Below are 26,897 nucleotides of genomic sequence, written 5' to 3' on the forward strand. Positions count from 1 at the left end.
AATTCACGTGATAGATGGTTCTATTGTTCATGCAATGGAAGGAGGCCTTTTACTCCCTTCTTTCTGTGACTGCCAGTCTGGGTAGTCCAGCCATGCAAGAAGCGCTCAGGTAGACTGCCACCACACTTCCGTTATGTTCCCTTTAACTCCAGGTGAATCCTGAGGATCAAGCCAAAACACAGAGAGCATCCAGCTTACCTATCTCTCCCTGTAGCCCAAAGTTCTCTCTGTCAAACCTCACTTATACCATGTATAGCGTCAACCAAAGTGGTTTAAGTCCATGGAAGCTTATTAAGAATATTAAGAAAGAGGACAAACAGAAGAGGCAGAAGGTTGTTTCATGAAAATAAAAAAGAGAACATTTTAGCTAGCGCAGAATGCTGCAGCTTGGCTGCTGGCAGAACGTAGGGTTGCCAGGTCAGAAGCATCCTAAAACCTAAGATTTTGGGGGCGGGCCCTACTGATGTCATAGAGGTGTACCTGAGCAATGTCATGGGAGTGTGCCTGAGTGATATCATGAGGGTGGGCCCGAGTGATGTCACAGGGCGGGCCTGAGTGATGTCATTAAGCACGATACCTAAAGCATCAATCACAGTTGCATGGAGCATACAATTCAAACAAAAACATTTCTCTGATTGGAAATTAAGATAGAAATCTTAGCTAAAAGATGGAGCCTGGATAGGGAACATTTAATCTAGCCAACTTGGTTCTGGCAAAAATGGTTTTAAGTGCCCTCAGGCCAGTTCAGTCACTGGAAAGCCACTGTAGGAAGAAAGGAGCCTAGTGTTGTGGAGATGTTAGATGGGAGCGCTCAGGAGTAAAGATGGATGCCCCTGAAGGCTGCAATTCTAAACACGCTTACTAAGGAACTAAGCCCCATAGAACTCAATAGGACTGACTTCTCAGTAGATATGGTTTCGATTGTGTTGTTGGTAAAGCTTGACCAGGGATCTTCTGCAAAGATATTCACATCCAAGTAGAGTTGGCAACCCCCTGCCTGGAATGCCCTGACCCTAACTTTTAACATGGCTGCTCCAAATTTCTTTATAGATTTGACCCTTCACTTTAGAGAGAGGTCGGAGAAATGAGTAAGAGTAAGAAGATTCTCTCCTCTTTTCTGTCTCCCCTGTAGGCTGCAATAAACTCACTTTGACAGCCAAACCAATTCCTTTGAATAATAATTAACACATGGTTTGGTCTATTTTCATTGGCAGCAGATTGGGAACAACAGTTGCAGCCACGCTGCCCAGTATGTGAATTTTCTTTCCCCACTATTGAGCCAGAAACAAACCATCATGCAAACAACAAGGTGAATTATCAGTGGGTTTAAGGGGGTTGAGAGGAGTGCATGGTTCCATGGATGTAACGGAGTAAGGATAAAGGTAAATTAAATGGAAATAGAAAAACAAAAACAAAAGACAGTGATGATTTAATAAATGCAATACCTTACCAACCACAACAAGATTCCTATGAGTAAGGTAGAAAATTCAGCATCCCACAACCAGTCAGGATTCCTAACCAAAAGCAGCACCTATGTTTTGACATTAGCAGGTGCCTTCATTGTACTCTTTTTCGCACCTGCTAAAACATTTTTGTTTAGGCAAGCCTACCCAGGTATGTAGAAGCTAGCCAATGTTAGTCCATGTCATCAGCACTGAGCTAGATGGTATCAAATGGCCTGAGTCAGTATAAGGCAAATTCCTTTGTTCCTAAAAGTGGAAAGAAACCCAAGGGCCACAGTGACTCCAACATTTATTTATGTATTTTATTTACAACATTTATATACCGCTTTATTGTAAAAAATCTCAGAGCGGTTTACAGAAGGACTTTTCATGCCTGGATACGCTTGCCTAAACAAAAATGGTTTTAGCAGGTGCTGAAAAGAGTACAATGAAGGTGTCTGCCTAATGTCAATAAGCAGAGAGTTCCAAAATGTAGGTGCTGCCACACAAAATGACTGATTTCTTACAAGAGCAGAACAAGTACTTTGTGGCACCCGTAACATGGAAAGCACACATTGAACTTGGTCTGGTAGCAAATCAGCAACCAGTGCAGATTTCAGAGGAGAGACATTATGTGCTGATAAGGTCTTACTCATGTCAGCAATTGTGCCGCAGCAACCTGCATTAACTGCAGCCCCCGGTCAGGTTCTGCTGCATAGGGATTTCTGTGACCTTGGCTGCCTGGCTGCCAGGATGTTTTTAGTTTTGGGTTTTGGTTAGGAATCTTACCCTTGGTTATGAGTCTTACTCATAGGAATCTTGTTGTGGTAGGTATGGTATTGCATTTAGGAAAACATTGCTGTCTTTTGTTTTTCTTTTCTATTTGCATTTCATTTATTTTTAACCTCACTCCCTTACATCTATAGAAGCAACAACAATGGTTCCATGCACTCAGCCCAACCCCCTTAAACCCACTGATGATGTACCTTGTTGGTTGCATGATGGTTTGTTTCTGGCCCAATAGTGGTAAAAGAGAATTCACATATTTGGAAGTGTGGCTGCAATTATTCCCAATCTACTGCCTATGAAGGTAGAACAAACCATGTGTGTTTTTTGTCTGTCCATTATCACTCACTGGAATTGGGTTGGTTGTCAAAGTTTGTTTATAGCAGCCCACAGGGTAGACAGAAAAGTGTAGAGAATCTTCTTACTCTTATTCATTTCTCAGACCTCTCTCTGAAGTGAAGGGTCAAATCTGTAAAGAAGTTTGGAGCAGCCATGTTAAAAGTTAGGGTCAGGGCATTCCAGGCAGAGGGTTGCCAATCCTGCTTGGATATGGATATCTTTGCAGGGGATCCCTGGTCAAGCTTTACCAACAACACAGTCCAAACTATATCTACTCAGAAGTCCTGTTGAGTTCTATGGGGCTTAGTTCCTTAGTAAGTGTGTTTAGAATTGCAGCCTTCAGGGGCATCTATCTTTATTCCTAAATCTAACAACATCTAACATCTCCACAACACTAGGCTCCTTTCTTCCTACAATGGCCTTCTGGTGACTGGCCTGGCCTGAGGGCACTTAAACCCTTTTTGCCAGAAGCAAGTAGGCTAGAATAAATGTTCCCTATCCAGGCTCCATCTTTTAGCTAAGATTTCTATCTTAATTTCCAACCAGAGAAATGTTTTTGTTTGAATTGTATGCTCCAAGCAACTGTTGTTGATGTTTAATGACATCACTTGGGCCCGCCCCATGACATCATTCGGGCCCGCCTCTGAAATCTCAGGGTTTGGGATGCTTCTGACCTGACAACCCTAGCTGGGCCTTGATTGACAGGTGGCACTTAATCAGCCAATAGAATGAGTTCCACATAGCCCAGAGGCTAGAGGATGAATCAAGCAAGGTGGCAACATGACCCAGAGATGGGGGTTGCCAAGGTTCCAGACAGTAGTGTTTCTTCAGAGTGGTGTGTGTACTGGGAACTTGGCTGGAATAATGTGAGTCTTCCACTTATACGTGATGGAGGCTGAGAGAGATTGGGAAATCTTAAGATGACAGGCTAGTATATGGCAGACCTGCATTACAGTTCACACCAACAAAAACTAATCTCAGTAACCTCACAGTTTGACAATTTGAAATAGTCATGAAATTTTCCACACTACAAACATAGGAAATATGTTTAATAGTACAAATTAATTGTACACCACAATAAAGAGAGAGAAAAAAGAAAACTGAATTCTGTAAAATGATCTGACACCATAATTACATTCCACTGAAATGGCTGGATTCTGCTCTGTTGCCAGCTACAGAAACAATTGAACTCTGCCCAGACCTCGTTCCTATGGTACCAAACCTTAGTTTGGCATTGCACGCATGAACTGACACACTGTGATGCAGAATAAAAACAGAGTTTGAAATGACAGCTGGATGAGCTGTGTGCATCCTACACTCTTAGTTCATGTTAATATTTTTTAAAGAAAATGGGAAAAATGTTTCCTTATAGCTGTCTTGCATTTTTGCATATTTGGGGGGATACACATATTTCCAACCTACATACTTGCAATTTATCTACTTTAAAGATAAGTTACGTGGATAAAACATATATGCTGGAAAAGTAAGATGGGGGTGGTGGCAGCAGCAGAGAATTATATCATGAAATAACAAAATGGAAAAGTGACAGAAAATGCAGTACCATTAAACTGAAACCAAAGACAGAATGCTTAAATGATGAATTTTCAAAAGACAGCTCTAGGTTATTAATCTTTACATATCATTACAAAGTCTCATTTGCTTGTCATTTCTTTATATGACCACCGGATCCTTTCACCCTCCTGATAGCTCTTGTAGTGAAACAAAATACATAATTTGCCATTAGTGAATGAAATGGGAAATCAGATGATGACAACTACCATTTCCAACTTAGAGATTTTTGTCATATTGTGCAAATAAAAAACCGAGGAGATGTCAGTTATGCTTTTCATTAGAATATTTTTTCTACAATCGGAGTTTCATAGGACCTTACAGGACTATGGTCTTCCAGGCTTTCTTGCAGGGTAGGCTGAAATCATGACAGTTTGGGAAGGCTACAGAAGTTCAGTTTGCAGCATGCAAGGCTCAGTTAAAGACAGACAGCTGCTTGACTGGTACTATGAGGTGGAGAAGGCATAAAAAACAAAGCCCCAGGATATGTTAGGCTTTGTAGGATCTCACAAAAGGGGAAGAAATGGCCCATCCCCTTGTCAGATGACACAGTTGGACCCTTCCATGGAGGTGGCACCACAATTATGCATTTTATTTAGAAAATGAAGATGAATTCACATTCTATGACATCACTTCAGATATCGTGAAGCCTGTGCTTCTACCTAGAAAGATTTCTGACTAAGGGATAGGTGAATCTGTCAACTCCAGTTTCTCTCAGTTGCTAATTTTTCTACTCTTAAGTTCAGTTTTCACATTTTTGTTAAAAAAGTCATCAGCATTTTAGTGCAAATTTCTCCTAAAATACACATGTATTTTGCCTAATAAACACATTTTTACAAGGAAGTTTTCTGCAATATAAAACATTTTTAGATGCTATATTACTAATATATGTATTTATATGTAGACTTTACCCTAATATATGCATTTTTGTATATGTTACTTGGCTGGAAATGTACACTGAAAAATTTAGAGAAGTGTGAATTCAAAGGATGGCTAGGTTTCAGTTTGCATATTGGTTTGGAAAGTGCAAATTAGTTAAGTTCACTTTTTAAAAAAAACATATTTTATTGAATTTTATAACATCTCATACAAACTAGATTAACAATAAGAATAGAGCAAAACAGGAGAAGAACAGGAAAAAAGGGGGGGAGTGGAACTCCACAAGCACTAAATAACAAAATGCCCAAGGATACAGTACTTCATCATTTTAACACCAGAGCCCAATAATATCAGTACAGTACAGTACATCTCCTCCGAGAAAACCATCGCATCTGAATCATACCCATCCAGAAGCCAATTGGGCCCCTTTCGATTTAAACAAACACTTATCACTGTTGGAAAATTGTAAAAGCAGCCACCATGTACCTTCAAAAGTGTACTTTAGAGGAAGTCCCCGATCTAGATAACTTTGGTGTGTTACACACTCCATAAGAGCAAGATACCAAACCCTTTGCCACCAAATTTCTATTGTAAGAGGCAAAGCAGAGCACCAGTACTGGGCTATGATCAACTTAGCCGCTTTTAATAGTAAGATTAAAACTTTAGGCAATAAACCTTGCATTTCTAATGGTGTGAGAGACAGCAGGGCCATCTTTGGGTTTGGAGGCACAATTTGAACCATAATGGCTGTAATTTTCTCGAACACTCTAGTCCAGAACATTACCATGACTGGGTACACCCACCACATGTGGAAGCATGTACTCCATTTGTGACAGCCTCACCAGCAATCAGGTGCAGTGGTCGGATTAATTTGGTGTAGTTTAAAGGGAGTTCAGTACCATCAGAGTACCACTTTCAACAGGGATCCTTTCACCTGTGCTGAAACGGTGCGAAAAGGGGGTCTCTTTCAGGGAAGTTAATCTTTAAATGAGGACTGAATTGAATTTCTCCCCCATTCCTATTTCTGACTAGCCTTCATCCAGTCCTGCAGTTTTGAAAACCAAGGACATGCTTCTTGGAGACTATGCATATTGACTGGAGAATGTGTATATTAATTTGGTACTATATACAATTCTTTCAAGGTATGCACATTCTCCAGTATGCCTTGGAGATAATACATATTACTCAGAGAATATGCAAAACCCAGTCAAGATCTGAACATTCCCTAAATCCTTTGGAGAGTGTGCATAATCCCTAGAGAAACCTGTCAAGATATATATGTTCCTTAAAGCCTGTTTGAGATTATGCATGTTGCCCGGAGAATGCACAATTCCCTCATCATGGACAGATTATGTACACAGTCTCAATGAAGCGTGGTGAATGTTCACAATGGCCAGTTGTTATGCACATTAGGGATCATATTATTCCTAACATATATGCTGCTTTATCAATACAATTGTTCTAAATTGTGCACAAAAGCATAATACAGCAAACAAAAACAGCATTGCTAGTCACCCTTCATGAGGGCATGGAAGGTATTTTTCTTGCCAAATCTCAGGTTGATTAGGAGGTTGGTATGGTTTCACCCTCTCTACAGTTCCACCCAATGTCCTGGAATCTCAGTTAAATATGACTTAGTGTACACATTCTAGTGAATTTGTGTCTAATCTCAGGGTTTTGACTTCTTTATCCCCCCCCTACAAATTTATGGTTGGATCATCTTTGTGGACACAGGCAAACATTACAGGAATGGACAGTATGCGGGAAAAAATCAACAAAACAGGACATAGTTCCTTATGATGTAGGTGATGAGAGGACACTCAGAAAGCTGGAGTGGCTCATATGAATAACATGCTATTTGGGGGGCAAGCACAGAGATGGTCCAATAAATCAGTCATAGGGGCATACCTTTGTCACTATAGATTAACATGTTCATGTAAATTGGAGTCTGTTTGAAAATAGTTACTCCTACTTAGGAAGGGTGCTTCCAATAGGCAATGGTGAATCACAACCCTCACAGAATCAGGGCATATAAATGATTGCACAGTAGGCTTCTTCTGGATTGGATTGCAAGAAGGATATTACAACCAGCTCCATCCATTAAAACACATTAAAACACAAAAGCTTGTTACAGAGAGTTTGGGAGGGTTCTAAAACAGTGTTTGCAGCATGTCAGACACAGTCAGAAATCTGTACAAATGTTTTGCTTCATCTACCCATCCTTAGAGCAAACTGCAACTCTGACAAGACAGGTACACGAACTGGAATATTTACCTGTTCTGGATGGGGTTGCATTTCTTCTGATAGAACAGGAATGTGGTTTGGGGGTGCTTCTGAAACCATTTTTGTAATTAGGCCTCGTGGCCTCTTTGGCTTGGGTTGCCTTCTACCAGCTTCACTTGGAATGACCACTATGCTATTTCCTGGATTGACTACTGTAATCCATGCACTGGTAACCTTGCAATTAGACTACTGTAATGCATTGATATGGAGCTACTCTTGCAGCTGGTCTGGAAGCTGCAGCTAATGCATAATTCAGCAGCTAGTATGCTGAGTTGGGCACCTAGCTACAAATGTATTTTATCTGTATTAAAAAAAAATGCACTGGCCATGCCAAGCCATGTTCAAGATTTTGTTACTCACTAACAAAGCCTGAAACGATTGAGAAAAGGATTTTTTGTTAACTGCGTTCTCCTCTACTGACTCAACCGATCCCTACGAACTTCAGACGAGTCCGGCTGGTACATTGTCATCTTGTGATATCATGAAAGTAGGCCTTCTCTGTAGTGGCACCAATCCCTGGAACACCCTGCCTCATGCAGTTTGGAAGACACCCACTGTGGTAGGCTTTAAACACCTACTGAAAACTTGTTTCATCAGGCTTTCCTTGGTTCTTAATTTTCTGATCACGCAAATCACTTTTTCTGTGTTAATGCTTTGCTTAACATTTTATTAGATTTTATTGCATGTTGATATTCTGGAATATTAAGCCATAAAAATAAATAAATAAGTCTACCCCTTCTTAGAATAAGCTCTGAAGAAAAGGATAAATGTCTGCTTTTGCCAGCTCTGCAACAAACAAAACAAAAACATTCTTTGCACCATGCCTGCTTTGGATCATCAACCTTGCTTTTTTATAATATATAATCAAGTAAGGGGATGCACTGCTGCTCCAGAATGTTAACATAGCAAAGCAAATTATTACAAAAAATATGAACCCTCAACAAGTACAAGACAGAAGCTGAATAATTTATATTATTAGATCTTAACACCAAATGACTATTTTAGATGCTGCATGATTTATCAGAAACAAAGCACAATTATCAAGAAAAATATGTTTAGGGCTTTTCTTGTAGAGCTTTAACAGTAGCATAAGAGGGCTTGTTATTTAAGACTAAGATTTTTTTTACATTTTTTTTTGTCCAATTCTATCAACTCAGTAAATATTACTCCAGTACAAGGTATTAATTATTAACAGTATTCTTATTTTGTACATCACACTAACAAGAAGAAATCACTTTATATGCGCAGAGACACATTAAGCAATTTTGCAACAATATTCTAAACCCTGGAGTCTTGGGAATCGGCATGTTTCCTTACAGTGTGGCATGTCAAAGGTAGGGGCCAGCTAATGTTGTAACAGGGCAGAATGTATCTGCTCCAGGGCAGAATGAACACAGGAATGGCCAAAGACTTTTTGTGATACTTGGCTATATCTTTGGCTGGTGACTGGTAGACGTTAGGGCTAGTGGGGCAGAAAATAGAGCACCTCCCACAGTCCAGTTATGTTAAGGCTGGTTTTTTTTTTTTTTATGGCAATGTAGCCTGTTTTTGTAGTCAAGTCAAACCTGCATGTCTTGGTGCCATCCTAACTGATCCGCTAGGGAAATGTTTAAGAGCTCCTCCCTTGACTATGAGAGGCAGCTCATTAGTTCCCAAGGCTTCCAGTTGCTTCCTATCATCTGCTCGAGGTCCTTAAACCTAATCCCACGAATTGATGTGTACACACAACCATTCTAAAATTGAGTTGTAAGAAGATCATCAGAGTGCAGCAGGGTTAAGAAAGAATTGTGGTGAAAGCAGCAATTAGGATGAGAAGAATGGAATCTAAATGTATCAAAAAGTTAGGTAGAAATGAGAAGTCCACACCCAAGAACAACTGAATAGCAATGGAATCATGTACAGATATGCATGAATAAAGATAACTTTTCATGGAGGAGAACAGGGTGAAAGAAAAAAGATAAAGGAAAATGGCAGTGGTACAGTAAGGAACAAAGGAAATATACAAACCATTTGTGTGTGTGTGGCTGTAAGTAATTCTTGTCGCCAGAAGCATACGTATTGATGGAACACTGAAGCTTTTATGTGAAGATCAGTTTTTCTCCTGCAAATTTAAACTCTTCCAGATGGGCCCCAAACCAATGCCCATTTTATGATATTTTGTTCCTGATTCATATCCCATTATTTTTCATTACAAACCAGGAAAGTCCTGAGCGCTGCAATATTTGAAATCTTATTTGAAATTGTGGCTTATCTCAGTTTTTTAACAGTGTGCAGAAAATATAGAGATCTGCCTAGCCCAGAAAGGAGACAGGGAAGAATGGGGGAAGCTCAGAAGAAAATGCAATAATACTGAAGCCGCAAGGGAAATTGAATTCAATAACTCTGAAATACAAGAAAAAACTTTATCCAGAGATTTTGTTTAACATAAATGGAAATATACAGGTATTATCTTGGCACGGTAGAGAGCTCAGATTGAATGAAAGTGACAGAATTACTCTGAAGTAAAACAGAAATATTATTTTTTAAAAAAGTATTATCAGGGCTATGAAGCCCATGTGCTCCTCCAATGCCATATTAACATGAGCTGAAACCAGTGTTTAGTGGGTAAATTTGTTTGAGAAACATAAGAAGCTGAATTTCTCAGCAAATAGGTCTGTTGACATAATGCTATGATTGTCCAAAGAAAGATCATAAAGGCTGTAAATATTGGTTGTGTGAAGCTCTGTATGAATGCAAAAGTGAAAGAAAGGAAAGAAGGCAGATAGCACTTAAGAAGGTTTACACAAGATGCCATAAAAAACCCCAGAATCAACTGGATTTTAGTACATGGTGGGTTGGTCAAATAATACTGAATGTTTATGGAGCAATGGATGCACTTAAGTGATGGGGAACCTTTGGCCTTCCAGATGTTGCTGAACTACAATTCCCATCATCCCTGGCCATTGGCCATGATTGCTGGGACTGATGGGAGTGTAGTTCAGCAACATCTGGAGGGCCAAATGTTCCCCATCCCTGATATACTTGATAGAGGCCACATTCACACCATACATTTATTCCACTATTACTCCACTTTAAAGAGTCATGGCTTCCCCCACAGTCCTGAGAAATGTAGTTTTTGAAGGGTGCTGAGAATTGTTAGGAGACTCCTGTTCTGCTCACAGAGCTACAATTGCCAGAGTGGTTTAGCCATCAGTGCCTCTTCCCAGAGTGTTCTTTTGTGTGATGTTTCTTGCAGCCTCACTTTCCTCTGATATAAAACAGGATGGTTGAGAACAGGCATGAGGCTGTACAGAGCATTAAGCCATGATGCAGCAAATCACAAATGCACACTGTTTGCACTGCTGTCTACGGAACAGCAAAGATTTGCAAGTGCCAGTTGCACTCTGATAGTCTTGTGACTTGCTGGTCTATGGCATCTAGAGACTACCTTCCAAATAGTCTCATGCTACGGATGCCTCCAAGAAAGCAAGAATGAACTGGTCCCTTTTCAACCTCCTGCTTGATGAAAACATGTGGTCAGTTCCCCCTTCTGATTTTGCATTTAGTAGGTCTCACAAACCAAAAAATTAAAGAGGAAGCAATCACTCCATGGCAACATCTGAACAAAGAAAGAAAAACCTGACTGGTTACTCTCTGTGTGTGATGGTCTAACATATATACAGGAAGCTCATAACAAGTGGGAAATGACAATTGATGCTAAGTTTCATCTGTTCTCCCCAAATGAAGGAAGGCCTCTGACTTACCTGTTTCCATTTTGGCATCCTGTGCTGCAGGCCCATCAGGAATGACACTCTTCACCTGGAGAAACTCATCAGGCTCATCCCCACCAATGATGGTAAATCCAAAGCCCATATTGCTTTTTTTAAGAGTCGTGCTGAGGAAAGTCCCCTTCAGTTGTGAGGCATCACGGGTGAAGAGCGGTTTTTCTACATCAGTCAACACAAAGAAAAAACAAATAATGTTTGCGTCATGCTGTAAACAAATTGACTGAGTTCCAAAAGTGCAGCAGAAGCAACAAAAGGCAACAGGGCGGCATTATTTAAAAATAAAAGCAAAATAAAAGTGCAAGCGTTCCCAGAGAAACAAAAACATTAGTGAGTTATCTTCTATTTAAGGTAAAAACCAGCAAAGGCAGGATTTCCCTTTCTAAAGTGTCTTTGAGTGCAATCCTATGTGCATGCCAACAAGAGTAGTAAGTCCTATTAAGTACAATAGGACTTACTCCCAAGTAAGTGAGTATAGGACTGCAGCCTTAGTGAACTTGTCCATTTGGATTGGGACTGTTGGGGTTCTTAAAAAAGAAAAGTTGAAATGTGGCAGTTAGTTACATTTTTTAATCTACTGAAATGGCTTTGTAAAATAATACTAAGTAGCTGTGCAACTTATTTATTTAGCCACATACAGCATTTGTGTGAGTGGCTCTGTGTGCATGTATACACAAACACACATTATTTGAACAACCAGGATTTTAGCATCAGACACACAATGTTTACAACTTGTGAGACAATTTAGTGACCTAGACATCAACTGGCAGTGTGATTCTGTGTAAAGTGTGACAAAGACCAGCAGGCAAAAGAAAAGGCATCACCTGACATCCAGTGTCTCTGTTCTATGCTTTATTGTGTGAGAAAAGGTATGGAAAAAGGTGAAAAAGGTGGTGATTTTTTTAAAAAAATGTAGCTCACTACTTTTTCTACAAAAGTGCAGCCTGGGTAAATAGCAGCACTTGGACATACCATACAGCCTGTACACTCCGGCAATGTCCCACCGACACTGAGTCAGGTCACTCACACTGCGAGACCTCTGAGGAGCAGGGCGCGGGTGAACATGTTTGGGCCTAGGTAATGTTGATGAGGAGCTTTCTACTGTTATAAAGGAGAAGAAGCCTCATTCTTTGGCTACAAGCTTATGAAAGAAAAAATAATCTCTATCCCATATATTCACCAGTTTTCCCCACCTACATTAACTTTGGCATCACCAAGATACTTATTACCAAAACTTCCCACCAAATAGACCTCTGAAGCTATTGTTCTCAAAATGTGAGGAGCAGCTCCCTAAGGGGGCACAGGCAGCTTCAATGGGAGGTGCAGGTTCCTCTAACAAAACACTGCCCAGGTTGAGCATATGTCTTTGGGCAAAACAAACATGACATTTAATGCTTGAATGCATTTACTATATTTTTTCCTTGAATGATAGTAGCTGTCGAGGTGGGGGATGAGCAGGATCAGGACCATGGCATACGGGGAAGGGTTTTTCACCCTTTCCACCCACTCCATGGTTCTGCTGAAAGTCCCCTTCACTAGCCTATTATCTCCAGAAGGGACATTTCCTAGGGCTAACAGTAGCTTTTTGGGTGGTGGTGGTATTTTGGCAGGGACACAATGTCGACCACCTTACCCATGCACCACCATTCCAGTTTTGCAGTCACAACCATCCTCCTCCCCTTGCAGCTGCAACCCCCCCCCCGACATGCTCAATGCATTCACATATTTAATGTCATCTATCTTTTGGTCCTACAGCTGGACCAGGAGACAAACAAAGAGCACCAACATATATCAATTACACATTGTGAGCAGCACTGTGCCAACTTACTTGTTGAGGTGACAGAATAGAGGACCAATGAACCACTCCCTTGCATTTTATTTACAATTCATTTTTATTTATAAAAATATTTATATACCTCCCACTCATATAAAATATCAAGGCAGTGTACACAGCAATATATATAAATGCAATAAAACACTATATAAAAACAATATAAAATAATCATAGAAATGAGTGGCTCATCTTAAAAAATAATTAAATAACTGAATAGGCCTGTCAGCATAAAAAAGCATAAAGAGTTGTCTGAAAGTTAGCAGCGAAGACACCTGCCGAATCCCTGCTGGAAGAGTATTTCACAGCACAGGATCAGTGACTTTAAATACCCAATTTCCAGTTGAAGCAAGTTGGGCTTCTGAAACTTGGGGGATCACTAACAATGCTCCTCTGGATTATCTGAGTGATTAGGCTGGGATAGAAATGCTCAGGGGTCCTTAAAGTATCCTGGGCCCAAGCTGTTCAGGGCTTTGTATATTAATACATTTTCATGGGCTCTTGCTTTCTTGGATGGTCCTTCCAGCTAATCAGTTTAACCTTTGTCTTAAACAGGATGGCCAATGCAGGGCCATATTTTTGTGGAAACATAGAATTACCTTTCATTTTCATATTTACATATTAATAATGTTGCTCTAAAATTGGAAAATGTAATGGAAATATTTTAGTTTTAAATATGGTGCGCTGACAAGATACTGTACCTCGGAAACCTTGGGCCGGCATAGGCTTGGTTCCTAGTTCTGTGTTGGGCATGGTACGCTGTTGTAACTTCCTTTTTGCTTCCAAAACAGGATTTTCAAATTGTGTTCTCCTATTTATGTGGCTGGGGAAAAAAAGAAACTGACTGTCAGTCACTGTTAGTCATTTTCAAAATCTGCTGTCTGAACAGTGATTGTTGCTTACCAATGTAATTTGGGGAAGGACCATAGCTCTCAGTGGAAGAGCATGTGTTTTGCATGCAAAAGATCCCGGGTTCAGTTCCTGGCTAACACTTCCATGGAGAGCAGAGAAGGGCTCACTCTGAAACCCTGGGAACCACCACCTCTCAGGATAGACAAGGCTGATGGACTCAAGGTCTGCCTCAGTGTAAAGCAGCTTCCTATGTTCCTAAGGGGAATTCATGCATAGTATTGCTAGAAAAGTTTGAATGCATATTGTTATCAGATATATTAATGCTGAAAATGAATGTGGTGTAGTAAAGTGCTGGGCTAGGATGTGGGAAATCCAGATTCATATGCTATGAAGGTCAACAGAGGGCCATGAGCTAGTCACTATCTTCTAGCTTAACCTACTTCACTGTGAGTCATAAATATCCTTCTGTATACCTTGCAGGAAGGGCAGGATGCAAATAAATAACTATAACAACAACAACACAAAGTCCAAGCTACTAAATTTTAGTGCATATAGTATATTTATATGTGGCACTGCAGAATCATTAAGAATAGTGCAGCAAGCAGTGCAGCTGTTCATCAATACAAGTGAATGAAAATTTCATCAGGTAAGCAAGGCCAGATCCCGAAAACATTGAGAACATAATTAACAGGTGCATTAAGTGGAAACTCTTACACAGAATCCTAATAATTGTAGGCAATGTAGTTTAAAAAAATCTTATATTTTGAAATGTTTGCTACTTTGATTTTTGCCTATATCTGACCATGACCATAGTGTAAAACATAATGAATGCTCCTTTTTTAATTGCATCTTTAAACAAATAGGTCTCACAGGCATATGGAGAGGAAGCTAGAAGTTCAAACAGTTCAAGGTCTATGAGTTCAAGGTCTACAACTGCAATCTGGGGAAGTAGTTACCACTGAAATCAGCAGGTACCATTGAAATTTAGTAGTAGATACCAATGGAAATAGGTACCATTGAAACTGACAGCACACCCTAAATATATTTACTTGCTGAGTTAAATAGGACTAACAGCACAAGCCTAACCATGTCTACTCAGAAGTAAATCTTTCTGAATCCAATGGGACTTACTCTCGGGTAAGTAGGGTCAGGATTACAGTCTTTCTCTCTAAGAAGTGTGTTTAGGATTGTAGCCTTAAAGCTTAATTGTGTGCTCAAGTTCCACTGTGTTCAATGGATTTAGGAATGCGTAACTTTCTCTGGATTGTATCCTAAAGCCATACTTGTAGCAGGAAGTGTGGGAGATTAACAGACAAGACAGCAAAAGCAGGAAACAGGTTCTGAGAGCTCAAACAAATCTGAGAGCAATGGAAGGGCAGGAGACCAGGGTATAGTGGGAAGACAGAGTACAAGAAGCAAAACAGTCATTGCTTTCTTGTTGTTTAACTCACTGAGTTGGGGAGCCAAATTAGATATAACTCTTCACTAAGCAGCCTTAAGGGTAGCTGCTGAGTTTCTCTTGTCTGGAAATGTCCAATACTTCCATGTCAGCATTGCTGAAATAATAAACAAACAGAGGAGTCTGGTCTCAAGTCCCACTGGAACTGTACCTGCTGGCTCTTCTCCCAATCCAAGAACTGCAGAGTCTAGCTGTGATTACATTGTGATGAAGGAAAGGCACTGTGTAATAACAGAACCATTATTTTATCTTTCTTATTACTCCACATGGTCACAAGTCAAAAAAATAAAAAAAGTACCAAGACTCACACCCCATGGCTCTGTCACTATGTAAAGCCAGGGATTGCCAACAGCGTGTCCACAGCTGCCTGTTTGCCCTCCAGTACCTCCTGTGGCGCCCACCAAAGGTCTCATTAAATATCCCCTCAAAAATCCACAATGCACAAGAGAGTGTTTCCTTTTCCTGCTTTGTGCATATTAGAACTGGCTCAGCCTCTGCTTTGGGTTATGCCACACCCCATGGCAGACATTTTGTAACTGGCGCTCATGGCACTTTCTCAAAATTCCAAATGTGTCCCCAGGCCCAAAAATGTTGGCACCCCCTGATATAAGTCCTATATCTCATTATTTACTCTTTAACCCTCTAAAATGGCTCTTATACCTTTTCTGAATACTGCATTGAAATGCTGATGTTATCAAATTTCAAAAGGAATTATCAATGGCTACTTCTTAAACACTCAGAAATTGCAGAGTTTTATAGGATGTCAGATAGGTAAGCTTGCTCTGGAAAAATCTAAAAAACAACAACCTTGTTATTCTTTCTTTCTTTCTTTCTTTCTTTCTTTCTTTCTTTCTTTCTTTCTTTCTTTCTTTCTTTCTTTCTTTCACCCTGTTTCCAGACTTGAAACTTGAGGGTCAGCTTCGTCTAATTTTAAGGTGTAAAATGTTCCATTATACCTTCGATCCTAATCTAGTTCTAGGCTTGTCTACTACCACTTCTGAGGCCCAGTTCTTAACTCCCACTTACTGGCACAGAGTTCCTGGCTAGTTATTTTCCTCCAAATTCCTAGCACATATCAAGTTTGCCCACCTCACGTCTGCTTTGAGTTCTTGGTCCCACTCAGCTGCCCGAGGGACTGGTTACCAGTCTTGTCTTTCTGAAGAATTTTTGAACTTTGAACTTTGTTCTAGAACACATTTTTAACCTCATTTTTTCTTATTGCTTGGGGTCAAATCCTGCCTCGGTCTCTCTCTGGGGCATTTGGGACTATCATGAGTGGAATCAGGATAAATATTATTTCAGAGCACAAATTATTATTTGCAGTATAGAGCTTATGCTTTTGGAACAAGTTTTATCCATGAGCAGCATGTGACTGGCAGATAGGTTGCTGTGTTTTAAAATTCATGCTGCCCCCTCCCTGCATCTCAGTCAAACTGGCAAGAAGTCCCAGTTTTTCTTCCTCATCTTCTGGTGCACCGTGCTAGTGGGGCTTCCTTGCTCGAGTGATTTGCAGCTATTTGCTTGGAAAGCACCTTTCTGAAGTATACTCACTGTTTATTTATTTTAAAGCATTTACAAACCTCCTATTATTTTAAAAATCTCTATAGCACACTGGCCTGAATCACTAAGGTTGATCATTCTGGACGCTGTTCTTTCAGGCAGTGGGTTGCACAAGATGACTTTGATAAATTCCAACTTTATGATTAATGACAAATGAGAAAGGCATGCAAAGCTAGGGTGTCCACTTACGCACCACCAAAAAAAAAAAGAGGAAATGCATCACCAAAAAAGATGAGGCAGCTGAAAATCAGCGCAGGAAGACTTCAAACAATGATGGGCCACATAGGTTGAGAGAGTTACATGAATTGGCCCCTAGAAAGATAGGTGTCTTCAGAAGCAGAGGAGAGCACATTTTTTCCAATGACTAAATTTGCTACACAATCTTTTTATGACTTATCCATTTTTATGACAAAATTAAGACACTATATTATAATGGGATATTGTCTCCTTAGAAGCAAAGTCATCTGTTAAACACCAGTAATAAAGGAAAGTGTAACAGTGTCACTTTTTATAATGAAAAATGGGAAGCAATTTTCACTTCAAACCTATTGAGCTTAGACAGCAGATTAAAACACAGATCTTTATGCTGACTATAAAGTCTTTATGAACATGATACTGCTGCACTTTTAAGACCACTGGGATTTCATCATATTATTGCAGATCTTGACAGGAACTCTTTTGCTCCTTTAATGAATGAATGAATGAATGAATAAACGCTGTAATAGGATATGTGGTCGGGAGAAGTGAATTAAATTAATAGGTATAATCCTAGAAAGATACATCTTTCCAGATCCAACATTTCTTACAAACTTTTTGAACTCTGCTGCCCTCCTCTTCTAAACTTACTCTATCTCCTCAGCCTTCCATCTCTCCAGCACTATCTCTTTGGCAGGTAAACACACAGTTGGTGAAAGAGGTGGAAATGGGGAAAGCTGCTGTGGCCAGAAGCTCCCCTATGTTCTCTTCCACAATGCAGCTTCTCTCTACTTAGCATAATAGTTTGGGTGGCTGCAGTGCTAAACCTCTGCTGCTGTAAGAAAAGTGCCTCTCTCTGTGTGCTGAAGGATCCTCTCTCACACCTTTGAAGTGACCTGTCAGTCACATGACGTCATTATCCAACCCACCTATCAAAACCCCTTGCAAGGGGTCCCCAAGCCACAACAGCCTGCTGGCAATCAGGTGCTTGGAAATCACTGCACATGGGGCATGGCTAACCCTGTGCTCAGCGCTTCCCAAAGCACCAAACATACAGCTAGCAAAGTGGTTCTTTCTCCCTGCCCATGGAGGTGGGTGGAGACAAAGATGCAGGCATTACTGCCTGAAAGAAAGGTCCCTCTCACAGCTGATCAGCAAAAAGCAGGTTTCTTTCCCCTGCATATCAGCTGAGAGAGAAGGACTTCTCTCTCGCACATAGCCTGTAAAATACAAGGGTCAGTGCTTAACAAGTGTTTCTTTCTCTTTGCACAGACTCACTGCAGCCAAAACAGAGGGTGCACAGAGGGGAGAGAGAAATAGGGCTAAGAGGAGTGGGTGGAGAGTGAAGTGAGGTGGCATGTCCTCACAAAGAAGGGGGCAAAGGAAGGCTATCTGTAAAATACAAGGGGAATTGCTTGTAAACCGGTTCTTTTCCCCTTGGTTGTGCTTTTTGCAGATTGTCTGTGAGAAAGTTGGTGGGGGGGAAGAGAGCCTCAAGGAGGGTGGGGGAAGACAGAAAGAGCAAAGGGCTAAGAAGAATGAGGTGGCCTGTATTTAAAAGGGGAAGAAACCTGCTTTTTGTTGATCAGCTGTGAGAAGTTCTGTCTTGCTCAGTGATGTCTGTAAAATACCCCCACTCTTAAACATTTGTCTCTCTCCCCCCTCCACTTTCTCCCAGACAATCTGCAAAAAGCACCATTGAGGGAGAAAAAATGCTTTATAAGCAATGCACCTTGTATTTTACAAGCAGCCCAGTGGCGTCACTAGCGGGAGTGCGGGGGGGTGCAGACCTCCGGTGCGCACCCTCCCAGGTGCATGGATGGGGTGGCTGGTCTGGCGCGCATGCGCACGCATGCACTCGCTCACCGCACGCTCCAGGCTGGTGGTGGAAGGCCAGTCCTGGCTTCACCGCCAGCGAGCGGGCACCTCCTGTCGGTCTTGCCCGCCCGCCTCCGAGGAGGAGTTGGCTGCGCCGACCCGGAGCGCTTCTCAGCTCCTTTGCTGGCCAACGGCGCGGGGCGGGGCGGCTCTGGGTGTCACCCCCTCAGGGTGTCACCCGGGTGCGGTCCGCACCCTCTGCACCCCGGTAGTGACGCCCCTGAAGCAGCCTTCCTTCTTTCAGCCTTCTTTCCTTCGTTCCCCCTCTGTGACAAAATGCTTCTTTGTCTCACTCTTAGCCCCATCGTCCCCCCCATGTGGCTGTCTTCACCTACCCTCTATGTTGGCTGCTATGGGTCTGTGTGGGACTATTTGAAAGCCCTCTGTTTTAGTAAGATTCTGATGCAACCCTCCCCCCCTTAAATCAGGCTTGGCTCCTCTTCTCTTTTCAGTAAACTTTCCTCTCTTAACTCCTGCTGACTCTCTCCCTCCTTGTGTCTCTCTTCTCCCCACAACAATACATGATGGGAGCTAATTAGCATGCAAGGAGATTCATACTGACTGCCAATTATCTGTAGTGACTCCTGACCTAGCTGTATTCTCTGGATCTCCTAAGGCAAGAGGAAAGGGCATAGCTTTTAAACGCAAACATACACTCTGTGTTCGGGAACTGCAGTGGCTTGATTGGCTGTAGAGACAGACAGAGGGACTCCAGCAGGGGCTGGCTGCAAAAAAAAGTAACAGGTCTGTGTCCTAGAGCATCCCCCCAGGAAAACATACTTGATTTTGAGTAGTCCTCTGTGATACGTACAGTATCTCTGATGAAACGGTGCTTCACGTCTATGTGCTTGGTTCGTAAACTCACCCCTTCTGACTCCATGATTCTGATGCATCCTTGGTTGTCTTCATGCATCATGATAGGCCCAGGTAGAGACGCCTAATCTTTTGAACAGTTCAAGCAGCCATGTCAACTGTCTTGCTTACTTCAGAAGCTGACACATACTGTGCTTCTGTGGAGAGAGTGCTACAGTCTTTTGTTTCTTACTTGCCCAGTTGATCACTGAATCTCCATAGTAGATGTTGTTTCCATTGGTGGATTTTTGATCTGTAGTATCTTCAGCCCAATCAGCATCTGCATATCCCACTGGTTTGGGATCTCTGGTAGCTCCTAACTTCAGTTTCATGCTTTCAGTGCCCTTCAGATATCTTGCCACTCTCTTGATTGCTTCCCACTCCTTGGTTGGCGAGCGGGGTTTTCTGCACAAGTATCCCACGCTTACCACCACATCTGGCCTGGCAACAGTGCTGACATATAGAAGTTTCCCAGTGGCTTGTCTGTAGCTCTCATGGTCTTCCCATGGTTGTTGTGGTCCGGTTTCAGGTATCCTACTGCCTTTGGAGTAGGAACTGAATGTGCATCCTTCAGTCCTAGACTCTCGAGAAGGTCTTGGATTTTTTATCTTTGACTGAGCAAGAAGTATCCATCTTCTCTTTCAATTTGTATTCCGAGGTGGTGAGTGACATCACCCAGACACTTCACTTCAACCTCCTTGTTGATTCACTAGTTGTTGCTTGTCCAGTGGGTCTTGATAAGTCAGCAATGGATCATCCACATAAATCAGTAGGTAAGTCCATCTGTTATTCCTGAAATACAGGCATAGCTCTACTATGCCTTGTACAAAGCCTTCTTTCAAGAGCATTCTCCTCAGTTTCTCATTCCAGGCTCTGGCAGCTTGTTTAAGTCCATAGATGGATTTTTGAAGCTTACACACTAGGGTTTCTTTTCCTTTGAAGTTTACACACTAGGGTTTCTTTTTGTTTCTTTCAAAACCTGGTTGTTGTTGCAGGTAGATTTCTCCATGCAAGAATGCTGTTTTTATATCCATGTGCTCCATCTGTATGTTCTTGTTAGCAGCAACACTGAGAAAAGTTCTGATGGTCACGTGTTTGACTACAGGAGCAAATGTTTGATCATAGACTTGTCCATACTTTTTAGAGTATTCTTTGGCTACTAGTCTTGCCTTGTATCTCTCAATGTTTCCTTCAGCATCTGGCTTTTTCTTGAATACCCACTTGCAGCCTACAGCTTTTCTTCCTTGAAGAAGCTTGGTCAGTGTCCAAGTTTTATTCTTGTGTAGGGCTTCCAACTCTTTCTTGTCTGCCTGCCTCCACCTCTCAGCTTCAGCTTTGGGTAAGGCTTCAATCTCTTTCCAGGTCTCTGGCTCTGGAATTTCATCTCTCACAAGGTAAGCAAGTCTGTCTGGTGGTACACCTTTGTTGGCACATTCAGGGTGTGTTGGTGCTGGCGCTTTGGCTACCCCTTCTGGCTCTGATGCCCCTTCTGGCTCAGACTCCTCGTCTTCCTCTGCTGGTGTATTACTGTGATGCCTTCTGTTGGGGATGAATAGCTCAGTTTCTTCTTTCATTTTGCTGTCATCTGTTTGGTGTGGCACCCATTCTGGTTGCTGTGTGTACTTTCCTTCATCAGAGTGAACAGCTCTGTACACTCCAACTTTGCCAGTTTTGGCACCTATGACTCAGTATTCCTTCAGTGTTGCAGAATATCTGATGAATATTCATTCCTTGGCAATGTTGTGAAATTTTTATCTCTTTTGTTTCGGGATGTGCATGAAGGCCTCGCATCTGAACACACAAAGGTGAGACATGCTTGGTGTGCCCTCATGCCATAACTCAGATGTTTTGTTGGTTGCAGCTGCAGGAAATTAGTGCTGCAGACAGGTGGCAGTAACCACTGCTTCCTCCCAGTATTTCTGTGGTAACTGTGCATCTTCCAACAAGGAACGAATCATCTGTTCAGGACTCTGGTTCATGCATTCTGTGACCCCATTTTGTTCTGGAGAGTAAATGACAATAGTCTGGTGCTCTATGCCTACCTCACATAGAAAGTCATGCATAGTTCTGGACACAAATTCTCCTGCATTGCTGGATCTTATAATTTGGGGCTTTCTGCCAAATTTGTTGGATACAATTTTTGAAGTATTTGATTTCTCTCTCTCAGTAGATACATTGTAGTATACCTTGAGTAATCATCTATGAGAATAAGCATGTAAAAAATTCTGCCCTGTAATAACGTTCTGAGTCCACCGAGGTCTGTGTGAATTAATTTTAGAAATTTTGTGGTTTTATTTTTATTTTTCTTAGGAAATGTTGGATTCACACTTTATGTCTTTATGTAACAGTCACATTTTTCTATGGACTTAACATTGTCCAATTTTAATGCCTCTAGCCAAATCTTCCTTCTCTAGAGCATTGATTCTGGCTAAGCTGGCATGTACCATTCAAATATGCATGCATTCAGAATCACAGTTTTGTTTCGCTGTATTTGCATGCATAGTTGCAAAATATTCCATATGCAAAAGTCCATTTTTCAATTTTGCAGTACAACACACTTCTCCTTGGTCTAAAGCATGACAAATTCTATCATATAAATGAGGTTCACCTCCACTATTTTGTGGCACTTATTAAATTATCTTTAAAAGCTGGAACAAATAGAGAATTTTTCAGTTCAAGCTCTCCGGTGCCCTCTGGCATTTTGTAAAGTAGCTCCACAGTGACTATTCCTTGCAAACAGAAAAGTTTTCCTGATGCTGTAATCACATTCTGTGTATGCGGGCTAAAGTTTTTAAAAAGCCTTTTATCATTTATTAAATGTGTTGTTGCCCGAGAGTAAAAAATCTGGCTTTATAATCATTTTTTTTCCATCAGATACATGATAACTGGAATGCTTCACTTTAGTTTGGCTATTTGTTTTTCTTTCAGCTTGCTTCTCTTCAAAATCAACTCTTTCTCCTCTCTTACCCTAGTACAGTCTCTTTGAAGGAGATTAGGAGGTTTGTATTTGAAACAATTCTTTATTTATCTGTTCCCTGCTGTGGCTTTGGGGCATGACTCATCTCTCTATCCTGCCTTAGTTTGCTGTTTCTGCCCACAGTAAAATTTGCTTTTTCAGATACAGCTTGTTCCGGTCTTTCCTTATAGTCATGATCTTTAAGATATGCCATCATTTGATCCAAGTTCTGATCCGAGTGTTCTAGTATGCAAATTACCACCCGATGATGGTCATTTAGAGAGGCTTGTAGTATAGCTTCTGCAAAGCTTCATCCAAAGATTTTCCACAACTTTCTAATTCTCGGAGCAGAGTTGTAAATCTTTCCAGATGTTGACTGAAACTCTTGGTGTTAAGATTACTTCAGCGTATACAGCAATTTATAGAGAAACATCACGTGATTTTTAGACTTCCTCTGATACACATTCTACAAGCTTTCCCCATATTTCCTTAGTATTTTTACAGTCCATGCAAACATTTAGTGCCTCATCTGATAAAGCAGAAATAAGAAGAGAGTTAACCTTGCACTTGCTCGCACTGCCAGGAGGCAGCGGCTTCTTGACGGTTCAGGATCAGCCCGAACTCCATGCAGTTCCTCCCCTTCCAAAAGTGCCATCATTCAAAGACTCCAAATTGCATAATTGTCTTTCTCTAGCCTTGGAACTCTGCTCTTAAGTGTTGATTCTTCAGTCATGATTGCTTTTGTTCTGCTTGCTTTCTCTAGCATAAAGTCTCTTTTTGATCTCTTTTGTAAATCACACATGGTACTTAGCTTTTTAGCTTTCAGGCACGGCTTGCAATTCAATATAGCTTACTGGAGCCATCACCTTTGTTATGCATATGGAGAGTAACTCAGCAGTCTGAGCTGCATGTGTCAATGTGTGTATTTACCTAAGGAGCAGGCTTTTACCCTGCATTTAAATCACTGAGAAGACTTAGTGAAATAAGAAAAAGCTACTTTATTTATAGAAATGCATAGTAGATAGGTAAGGCATACCTAGCTCTAAATAATGAAGTTGGAGGCGCAGTGCCCAGACTTGGGTATTGCCCTCATGCTTCAGGAGAGAGAACAAAGACAGAGATGTCTCCTCTCTCTCTGGACAATCAAAGAAGACAAAGGAAGGAGGGGCAGGTTAACTTCTCTGAGAGTATCAGTTTACAACGGAAGGAAGTTAGGTAGAGAAGAGCACAGGTAAAGTGAGGCAAGCCTATCCAGCTGGAGGATCTTAACTCTATCTTCCTTCTAGAATGCAACAAAAGAACCCAAACAAGATTTGCTCTTGCTATGCCTCCAACATTAGCAACAGCTGCTACATTAGAGACCTTAATGGAGGGCTGGGAAGCGTTTTTGAGCCCACGGGCCATATTACCTTCTAGGGGCCACCTGCCAGTAGTAGGTGGTGCCAGAAGCAAAAGTATATTTTATTTATTTTATTGCACTTGTATACCACCCCATAGCCGAATCTCTCTGGGCGGTTTATAGCAACCAAAAACATTAAAACAAACATACAATTTAAAACACATATTTTAAAAACAATTCAAAACACAATTTAACAATTTAAAACAATTTAAAACACATGCTAAAATGCCTGGGAGAAGAGGAAGGTCTTGACCTGGCGCCGAAAAGATAACAGTGTTGTTGCCAGGCGCACCTCGTCAGGAACATCATTCCATAATTTGGGGGCCAGTTGTACAGTAGACTTGTATTTACACTCACTCCCAGGCTCCTCTCTATCCCCCATCCAGGCAAGGAAGAAGCACTATCAGTGTTCAAGGATACTTTCTAGCCATGATGGTGGCCTGGAGAGTGCCCTGAGGGCCACATAACAAGGCATTCAGCCATCAGGCTTGAGGTTCCTCATCCTGACTTCATGGCTAGCTGGTATTCAACTACAGGCCTAGTCACACAACCTCCTTAGAATGTAACTGCTGTCACTGATACTCAGCGGAAACTGAATCCCAGAAACACACGAGGAGTTGACTGTGTGACTGCAGACAGTGTGTGGTGACTTGTATAGGAACTGGGTATTTTTTAGCACAGCACAAAATCAAGCAGCTGAACTGTGGTGTTAAAACCAAATCTGCATTGTGTTCAGCACATGCTGGCATCTGCCAAAGAGCTAAGCTGAAGAGGATAGATGCTTTCTGTGAAAAAAGTTTACTTCACCTCAAAAGCACCCCCTTTTTAGTACCTTTTGGGCATAGAGGACACAGCAGAGAGAAGGAACTTCCTCACACAGGCCCAGGGGCATCATGCTCCCCAACATACATTAAGCAGCTTGCTCCTCACACCACTGTGAGCTTCTTCACAACCCCAACTGATTACAACTTAAAATTTATTATTTTTATTTATTTATTCATTTATTATTTGATTTATATCCCGCCCTTCCTCCAAAAAGGAGCCCAGGGCAGCAACTTTAGCATCTTTCTCCAAACCAGCCATCTTATTCATAGTGAGCCCAACTTTGCCAAAAAGATTATGAGCTGAATCTTATACATGTCTGCTCAGATGTAAGTCCAATCGGGCTTACTCCCAGGAAAGTGGACATAAGACTTCACCCTGTGTCGTTGGGGGAAATGAAGTTAATTCAGAGCAAGGGCAATTTTCTTAATAGGAATCTGACCCCAAAGCCTCCCTTTTCACATTTAATATATTCACTAGGAAATATTTGGCTCAGCCCTTGCAATCTCTTCTGAACTTAGCAGAGGGGATGCAACAGAAAAAGCAGGTTTTCTAGCAGATGCCAAGAGTTGCTGGAGTTAAGGGGCTAACTCTACTTTACTTACACAGCTGTACATCTAAGTCCTGACACCAGTTTTAAAATCACCTCCCCACCTCAGACAAAAGAATTGCTGCAGAATTATAGTTTTACAGTTTTGTATTATTGCACTTTAAATTTCTTGCTGTTTTTGATTGTAATTGCTTTGGATGGGCCTTTCCCCAGAACAGGGTCCCATAAGTATTTTAAATAAAGAAGCAACAAAAGGAGGGGTTCTTAATTATTCTCCCATTCATTACTTCTCCCCTATAATTTGCCTGTCCCCACAAGGCTGGAGCTCAGCAGCAGAAGTTCTAGTTGCATGCAAAAAGTCCAGACTCGCTGGCATCTCCAAGTAGGGCTGGAAATGATTCCTGTATGTAACTCTGAAAAATGCTGCCAGTCAGTGTAGACTAGCCTTCCCAGGCTGCAGCTCCCATCAGCCCTAGCCAGCATGGCCAATGGTCAGGGATGATGAAAGTTATAGTCCCAAACTTCTGGAAGGCACCAGGTTGGGGAAGTCCAGTGAACCAGATGAACCAATGGTCTGATAAAGTAACTTCCTATGTTCCAAAAGTGTTTTTGCTTAAACTCTTTGAAGTGGGGGGAAACAGCAGAGTTTTTTTTTAAGCACCCTCTTTCTCCCCTCCATTTTCCTATTCTAGATTCTTTTCTGCTGAAGTGGCTTCTCATGAGCATAGAAGCCCTTTGCATGTTGCTGGAAACAGTGTCAGAAACAATGAAGAAGCACATAAGGTCTTATGACAAAATAAATTTGACAGCAAAATTGGAAGCTGCTAATGGAAACAAAATTGCTCTTAAGAAGGCTGATACGCTGACAAAAAGAAGACAAAAAATAAAAACTCATGGGGAAAATAGGTAATTATCTCACTTTTTTCAAGGAACAACTTCAAGCTCACACCATTGTGAGCTTCTTCACAACCATGGATATATGTTAGAGCAGCCTTTCCCAACCAGTGTGCCTCCAGATGTTGTTGGACCACAACTCCCATCAGCCTCAGCCAGCATTGCCAATGGTCAGGAAAGATGGGAGTTGTGGTCCAACAACATCTGGAGGCACACTGGTTGGGAAAGGCTGTGTTAGAGCAATCCAAATTATAGGAAGGCAGCATAATTTACACTGGGGAAAAGTATGCTGGTGTAGCTTATGCCATTCCAACATTTGTTCAGGAATGGGGTTACTGCCAGCTGCCAGAGGGAAAACATGCTTTTAAAATGGAGCCTGACTTACACCACCCTTTTTGCCAGAGTAACTTCTGCTAGGTTGCTAGGTGACATGACCAAGGTGAACAGAGTTTGGAATAGGGCAAGTCTTGCCCTGTCCCACCCATACCACTCTCCCACAATGCCCCCTTTTCAGGACTTAATCCAGCTGAGCTGGCTAAGCAGTAGTTTAAAGCTGGGATGAAGGACTTACACCTGTTGAGCTGGGA

The 26,897-nt window shown here is 41.5% G+C and overlaps 1 protein-coding gene across 24 annotated transcripts in view; it reads right to left on the reverse strand.

Annotated features, from left to right (window-relative positions):
• Positions 1-26,897, reverse strand: part of MAGI2 (membrane associated guanylate kinase, WW and PDZ domain containing 2) — a 1,014,264-nt gene that overhangs the window by 231,243 nt on the left and 756,124 nt on the right. For 18 of the 24 annotated variants that reach the window (XM_061582129.1, XM_061582110.1, XM_061582111.1 and 15 more), the window contains 3 exons: positions 13,595-13,716; positions 12,035-12,163; positions 11,042-11,224 (listed from right to left, as the gene is read on the reverse strand). In XM_061582129.1, coding sequence (XP_061438113.1) covers positions 11,042-11,224; positions 12,035-12,163; positions 13,595-13,716 — 434 coding nt within the window. The remainder of the gene's footprint in view (positions 1-11,041; positions 11,225-12,034; positions 12,164-13,594; positions 13,717-26,897) is intronic. The other 6 variants (XM_061582120.1, XM_061582118.1, XM_061582117.1 and 3 more) reach the window with 2 other exon arrangements.

Source organism: Rhineura floridana, chromosome 8, assembly GCF_030035675.1.
Source record: "Rhineura floridana isolate rRhiFlo1 chromosome 8, rRhiFlo1.hap2, whole genome shotgun sequence".
Classification (NCBI taxonomy): Eukaryota; Metazoa; Chordata; class Lepidosauria; order Squamata; family Rhineuridae; genus Rhineura; species Rhineura floridana.